Source organism: Trypanosoma grayi (genome assembly GCF_000691245.1).
Source record: "Trypanosoma grayi strain ANR4 Tgr_849_V1, whole genome shotgun sequence".
NCBI lineage: Eukaryota > Euglenozoa > Kinetoplastea > Trypanosomatida > Trypanosomatidae > Trypanosoma > Trypanosoma grayi.
Window position 1 is genome coordinate 1 of NW_008826468.1, and position 7349 is coordinate 7349.

At 57.9% G+C, this 7349-nt stretch overlaps 4 protein-coding genes across 4 annotated transcripts; 3 read left to right on the forward strand and 1 right to left on the reverse strand.

Annotated features, from left to right (window-relative positions):
* Positions 1-131: 131 nt before the first annotated feature.
* Positions 132-1796, forward strand: DQ04_08491000 (putative tubulin folding cofactor D; the record flags this gene model as incomplete). Its single annotated transcript, XM_009315581.1, has 1 exon — positions 132-1796. The coding sequence occupies one exon, from the start codon at positions 132-134 to the stop codon at positions 1794-1796; it is 1665 nt and encodes a 554-aa protein (XP_009313856.1).
* Positions 1797-2102: 306 nt separating this feature from the next.
* Positions 2103-4844, forward strand: DQ04_08491010 (phosphatidylinositol 3-kinase; the record flags this gene model as incomplete). Its single annotated transcript, XM_009315582.1, has 1 exon — positions 2103-4844. The coding sequence occupies one exon, from the start codon at positions 2103-2105 to the stop codon at positions 4842-4844; it is 2742 nt and encodes a 913-aa protein (XP_009313857.1).
* Positions 4845-5144: 300 nt separating this feature from the next.
* On the forward strand, positions 5145-6776 carry DQ04_08491020 (hypothetical protein; the record flags this gene model as incomplete). Its single annotated transcript, XM_009315583.1, has 1 exon — positions 5145-6776. One exon carries the CDS (start codon positions 5145-5147, stop codon positions 6774-6776), a length of 1632 nt encoding a protein of 543 aa, XP_009313858.1.
* Positions 6777-6940: 164 nt separating this feature from the next.
* DQ04_08491030 (hypothetical protein) lies at positions 6941-7349 on the reverse strand (the record flags this gene model as incomplete). The annotated part of the gene is made up of 1 exon (XM_009315584.1): positions 6941-7349. A coding segment is annotated over one exon (409 nt), but the record flags the coding sequence as incomplete, so codon positions are not given.

The window sequence follows — 7349 nt, forward strand, 5'->3', positions numbered from 1 at the left end:
CCACTGTCGCTACCCGCCACGGCGCCATCCTCGGTGTGGCAGAACTCGTCGACGCGTTAGACGCCAACGTGTGGCCAGAGGAGCTCCTCGCGCGCATCGCCGCACTGATCCCGCGCGTTGACGCCGCACGGATGTTCCGCTCGCGTGGCGGCGAGTATGTGCGGCAGGCGTGTTGCCAGCTGCTCGCCGCCGTCGCCCGCCGCCACCTGAAGATGCCGGAGACCGTTGAGGTGCAGAAGGTTGGCGGTGGTGTCGCGCGCGCCAGGACGCTGGGGAAGCTACAAGAATTCTTCGAAGACACGTGGAAGCAGATACTCGAATGGCTGCAGTTTGACGCGGTGAATGCATACGAGACGTTCGCTGCGACGTACTACAGAGAATTCATCGTACCGTTCCACCACAAGGTGCTAGAGAAGATGCTCGATGGCAGCTCGGAGGAGCGCAACCCCATGGAGCGCCGCGGGAACCTCCTCGCAATGGGCGCTTTGCACTGGGGCGTCATTTCGGCTGCACCACCGCCTGAAATGGGAGAGTCGGTTTATTTTCTGCTCCTGTTGCGCGCCACAATGGCAGGCACAAAGCTCGAAAATCGAAAGGACGCGCAAGACGCGGAGTCGCGCCGTAATGCTGTTCGGTCTTTGCGGAAGATACTCCTTCGCATTCCTCCAGGGACTCCAGAATTGACACCAGAGCTGTACGAGCTTGTTGTGCAGCACATCCTAGATACACTTGACGACTACGCCGCAGACCGCCGTGGCGACGTCGGCTCCTTCGTGCGTCTAGAGGCCATTGAAACCCTCCCCGCCGTGGTGCAGTACGGTCTGCGCTGTGCCTTGTGCGGTCCGTCGGTGGCGTTGCGTGCTGTGCAGGCGCTGCTCAAGCAGGCGATGGAGAAGCTCGACCGGCTGCGGGGACGAGCAGCTGTTGGCCTGATGCAACTCGCCAATACACCTGGCGCACTTCCCGACAGCGAGGAGGAGGCTGACGTTGCTGTATTGCGTCGTGTACTCTGCGAAGACGCATTGACAGATTGGGCGTCGCCGCAGGTCGTCTTCGCGGCGATGGCGCGCCCACTCCTCCAGACTAAAATGTTCGCGCCTTGTGTTGTGGAGGGACTGGCGGTGTCTGCCGGATCACTGTCGGTGCACATCGTGCAGCCCGCGATGGACGCGTTCCTCCACGCCTTTCGTGCATCCGAGGAGGATAGCGTGTGCCTCTCGCATGTGCTGATTGCCGTTGCGGCGAAGTACACCCACAATCAACGCGTCGTGGTGCCGTTGTGCGTCACGATTGACCGGCTTCTCAACGCCGGTGTCTTGGACGAGTCGCGCCACATGGACGTGGTGGAGATCCTGCGCCACGAGCTGAAGCACTTCGCCACCAACATTCACGTCCTGTTGCCGCTTGTCGGCGTGCTCGGTGACCTCTGCCGCAGCGCCGTCCGCGAGGCACGTGAGGCGGCGTGGGCGCTCAGCCTCGTGATGCTCGCAAGCCGCTACCCGAAGGTGCGTGCAAAGATGGCGACCGACATGTACACCGCCCTGCTGGTCCTCACCTCTGCTGAGGAGGCGGGTGCGATGGAGGGCTGCTCGCGGGCAATGCAGCACCTCGCGGGGACGCAGTGGGATGCCAGTGATGCACCGAAGGTACGCGGCGCGCGGGACGAACTGTATGAGATGCTCCACATCACCCGCCCCTCCAAGGATGCTGCGAGTGACGCGGTGGAGCGGAAGAAAAAGACGAACCGAGTGGTGGCTGGCTCCTACCTTGCACTTGTGCAGGAGGCAGGTTACTGATGTCACACTCTTATTTTATGTGTCTCTCTCCGTGTGTGTGTGTGTGTGTGTGTGTGTGGCTGCTATCTTCACCATTAAAGAAAGGCATAGTGTTATAGACGATTGCCATAATGACAAGGGTTGCTGATCCGGGTACAGCTGATGTTGTTGCTCTTGTTGTTGTTGCTGCTGGCTATCTAAACTCTCAAAATTGAGTTTTCCCTTTCTCCTCTTTTTTTTTTTTCCTCTGGCTTCCTTCTCTGACACTGTTGTCGTTGCTGCAAAAATAGAGCGCCTTGCCGGTGGGCCAAGTTGCGCCACGCTGGGATGGCCACCAATGAAAGCAACGTCGTTGCTGCCTTGCAGGAGCAAAAGAACTACGACGTGTTTCATTGGGTGTCACCCAGCAGCAAGTTCATCGCCGCCAATGACATCACGGACTACTTTATGGTGTATATCCGTGAAATTAGTGGCGGGTGTCAGTTTTGTGACGAAGAGGCAAGCGAAGGATCAGAAGGTCACATGTTCGATGAATGTAACGACGCCTCTAGTAAGAAGCATCAGAAGCAGAAAGCGACTCACGAAGGGGTGGAGACGCTCTTTGTCACACTGCAGATGATGCACATGGGACAGCCCATCACGCCTTTGCTGCCGTCGTCGCACACCCGTGGCGATGCCCATACGCTCAATGAGTGGACCATCTTCCCCATCGCCGTCTGCGACGTGCCGCTTGACGCCGTTGTGGAGTGCCGCGTGTATTCGCGCCACGGACACGTCGGCTGCGTGGCGTTCCATCCCTTCACCGTGAGAGGCGAGCTCAAGACGGGACGGCGCTGCTACCGGTTGCAGACGGCGGCCGCTACAGCTGCGCCACGCAAAGCAGAAACCCCACGGTGGGAGCGGCTTGCACGTGACCTCCACCACGGCCTGATGCAGTCGGTGCCATGGATGGACAAGCTAGTGGAGCGGCGCCTTGCAGAGATGCGAAGGGTACAGGATGAGGTCAATAGCAACAGGGACGGTAACACGCCTCCTAAGGAGGATAGAGTTTCACTGAATCTTTTCTTGACCTTCCCAGTGGCGAGTAATCGTCTCCCAATATTTATGCTATCGGTGCCGCATGAAGTATCCACAGCAGCGCAGTCCTTCCCGCTTGCAGCGACACCGACACAGCCGTTCATCGACTTGTGCATAAACGACGAGAACCTCTGCGAGCTCAGAGCCCATACTGTGTCCAAGTCGCTGTTTCTAATCTCTGATGCAGACGCACAGCCTGGTCCCCTTGAGCGACGCCAGTTGCAGGAGATAGCACGCAGGCCATTGATTCAGTTGGAGGAACTGAGGATTGACGACGAAATTTTTCTCTGGCGTTTCCGATTTTTTCTCACCCGTGATCCCAGCTTCTTCGTGCTATTCATGCGCTGTGTGAACTGGAAGAATAAGGCGGAACGACAGGAGGCCCTCAAGTTGATGCAGCAATGGAAGCCCATTAGTTTTGCGCAGGCTCTGGTGTGCCTCTCCATCTACTTCAGTGGGGTGGTGCACGTGCGGAACTACGCCATTGGTCTGTTGGAACGACAGCCGGATGAGCGCATCCTCCGCTTCCTGCTGCAGCTTGTACAAGCTGTGCGGTACGATGTGAAGGGCGAACTTGAGCAGTTTCTCTTGCGCCGTGCGTTGGGCAGTTGGGAGCTGTGCTCTACACTCTTCTGGTATATCCATGTAGAGACGTTGCTGGAAAGGCCAGAAGACACCAATCAACGCAGTGGATCCGAGCAGGAGCGGTACTCTCTGATCATGCAAAACCTTCTCACCGCGCTGGAGGAGACACAGCCACTCTTTCTGCAGCGCATTCGCCGGCAGCAGAAGTTGATGAGTGTGCTGAGGAATCTCTACCGCGCCATTATGAAGGACCCGCGTGACCGCATCAAGCGGATCGAGCTTGCCACGTCGCTCATTGACATGAAGAAGTGTGGCATTCAAGAACTCTTCTATGGCACCTCGGGGCACGTTGCCAGGGCCGCAGACAACCCGAATACCTTGACACTTCCCACACACCCCTGTGTCGTCGTTGACTGCATCGCATCGAGTGGCTTCTACATGTTCAAGAGTGCCAAGATGCCAGTCAGGGTGCCTTTTCTCGTGCAGCCGGACTGCATTAGCAGCAACACCGGCAGTGGCAGTGGCGGCAGAAGTGGTAGTGGTAGCGGCGGCAGCAGCAATGCTCGCGGCTTCCTCTTATCGGATGAGGTGGCGGCGTCGAGACCGTGCTTTGTGCCGCTGTCCTTCCCATCCCCAGAGGTGGGCGTTATCTTTAAGGTCGGTGACGACGTGCGGCAGGACCAGCTGGTAGTGCAGCTCGTGCAGCTCATTGACACGATGCTGCGGCAGGATGGGCTCGACCTCTGCCTGAGCCCTTACCGTGTGCTGGCGACAGGGCCAACAGAGGGTCTAGTGGAGCTTGTACCAAACGTTGACACGTTTCAGATTGCACAGCGTGATATCACGCGGTACATTCGCACCCACAACCCCACCCCAGAGGCGTACACGGCCGCCATGGGCCGCTTCACCAAGAGCGTCGCTGGCTACTGTGTGCTCACCTTTATACTTGGCATCGGTGACAGGCACCTGGAGAACATTCTCGTGGCACACGACGGACGCCTGCTGCATATCGACTTTGGGTACATTCTCGGCAACGATCCTAAGCCGTTCCCGCCGCCGATGAAGATCAACAAGGAGATGGTGGAGGCGCTGGGTGGCCCACAGAGCGAGGGCTACACAGAGTTCAAGTCATACTGTTGCAGCTCGTACAATATTATCAGAAAACACGCACAGCTTATTCTTAGCATGATGCTGCTCATGGTGGATGCGTCAATTCCGCAGATATCGGGTGACGGCAAACTGGATCCACGTGTTAACCTGCTGAAGGTCCAGGATAAGCTGCGACTGGACCTTTCAAACGCACAGGCGGCGCAATACATCCAGAACGTCATTGCAGATAGTGTAGGCTCCATCTTCACCAATCTGTGGGACGTCATACACGTTGCGACTCAGGCGACACGGCATTAGGTGGAAAGAAAATGGTAATGAAGAGAACATCGAGAGCCGGATCCAGCTCCGGCTGTGGGTGCTGCTGAGGTGGGGAGAAATGAATTTCTCCTCCAAGGGATAAGACACCACTTGTTGTTGTTGTTGCTTTGAACCACCACCACCACCACCACCCCCTCGCCTCGCCTCTCCGGGGTCCTGAAGTCGGCCTGCGGTGTTGCTGCATGTGTGTGTTTTTTTTTCTTTGTTTTCTTTTTGTTGTTGTTGTTGTCTTTTGCTCTCTTTGCTCATTCCCCCGTGTGGCTGCGGCGCGAAGACGGCATGAAGCGAGCAGACGCCGGCGACGCGGTGGACGCGGCCCACCCCGCTGCGTGTTTTCACCGCGAGGTGCTGACGTGCATGAAGTGGTCGGACATCCGCCGCGACTTTCTCGACGCGCTGCAGACGGCGCCGCACCTCCGCTTCGTGGAACCGAAAAAGTTGTGGCGTCACAGCCAGGAGGCGCTGGGCAAGTGGGTGCTCTCGCAGGTCGCACGCGATACGCGGGTCGACAAGGACACGCAGGCGAGCGTCGCATTCTTTCCCACAAAGGCAATGATCTCGGCCGGTACGTACGACGAGCAGCTCATCCGCGACATCTCGCTCAAATGCGAGGCGTCGAGCAGTCCTGAAGTTGTCGCGGGCATCAAGCAGCTGCTGACGAAATTCAATCTGTCGAAGCGGTGCGAGGACGCCGCGGCGGAGGTGCTGCTGGAGTTGGAGTCAACAAGCCCCTCTGCCTACTGCAGGCCAACGCTGCGCGTCATTGGTGCGGAGGAGGAGCAGAGCCGAACCGCGTCACAGCGCCGTGTGCAGGGCTCCGTTGCAGTGATTGGTGTAGAGTGGCCCAGCCATATTGCGCGGCACATGCGCCGTGGATGTCCTGCTGTGTCCATCCCACTCGCAGCGTACAGGAAGCTTGACATGTGCTACCGTCACTTCGCCGATAAGGCGGAGAGAGTGCACTACCCTCGATTGGACTACGATGCACGTTTTGCCCTCCGAGCGGCGGCACTTGCAATGCGCTACGAGGGGTGCCTGGCCACAGGATCGCTGCAGCTGTGCGCTGACACACGGCTGAAGCAGCACCTTCACGCGTCTGGTTACCACGTGATGGATCTGTGCGCCTCCCCAATCAACGCGTACATGGGCTCGCCCAAAGTGTGCTCACACCGCAACCGTGGTAGCGACAGTGGCTCCTTTCTTGAGTGCGAAGACACGCCGAATTACTTTTGTAGCGCATTTTTCGACACGGACCGCTACTTTGGTAGCCTTGGTAGCGCATTGAAGTTTGACGTGGCGTCGGCGTACAACTCGCGTGAGATTAACCCGAATCAAAAACCGCTGCTGTTGACTCTCGACGTGCCTTACGATGAGGACCTCTGCGAAAAGCTCTTTTCAAAGCTTCTAGTTGATATGCAACACGCAGAGGCCGCTGCAACCGCGTCAGCCAAGGAGGTAAAGCCGCCGCTTCCATATGTCGCTGATTACGTGCTGGTGCTTCCGCTCTGGTGGGATGTGCCGATGCAGCGGGCGAAGGTTCTCTTTACCGAGGAGGGCAGCAGCCCGCCGCCACCACCGCCAGCGTCGTCGTCCGTGTCAACTGAATCCACTGCGGGGGAGAAAGCGGCGGCAAGGCTGAGAGACATCATAAAGGAACGAAGTGCAACGCTGCAGGAGGGATACATGGTGCCGTACGAGTGGCCGCAGCGACTAGCAGAGGCGGCAGGGGATCGTTGGGTCTCTTTTGACGGCGTCTTTGTTGGTGGCAGCTACGAGTACTTCTGCACCATAACAAATAAGTGGCTGAGTGGGGTGACGGCAACAGAAGTTATTGGATTAGCACAGCCACGTGCGCAAGAGGGCGGGCCGGCCCTGAAGCCTCTGCTCGACCACTTCTACGGCTGCCAATAAAAGAGCAACAATGAAAAGAAACATGAAAGAAAGGGGATCCAGAGCCGTTCTTTTGTTTGGTGGTGGGGAGCAAAACGAAGGCAGGGGCAAGGAGCCTATCTGGTGGCTCGAGTCATGGACAACAGGGAGAAGCCCAATCGCATGGGCCCCGTTTCCCCAATACGTCATGGCCGCTCTTTCTCGATATCTCTCTCTCTCTCTCTCTGTGTTTGTCTTCTCTTTCCGGCTACTCTCCCTTGCGCAGTGTCCGAACAGGGGCAATACGTCCCAGTGAATATATAGGAAAGATGGTCCGCTATGGAGGCCCTCGGTTCGAGTTCTTCTTCACTCATCAGTTCTTGAACAACGAGCAGGCGATTCGAAAGGAGGATACGCAGCGCGCCGCGTCCATTCTGCATCGGCGAGAACAGGCGAAGGCTGCCGAAGAAAAGCGCATCGAGGAACAGGAACGCGCGGAGGAGGAGCGCCAGAAGGCGGCAGCTGATGTGGAGGAAGCCGCGCGTCGGGCGGCGGCGAAGGCCAGTGCGCGTGACATCCGTCGGGCGGCGAAGCAGCGGCGCATCGACGAACTCG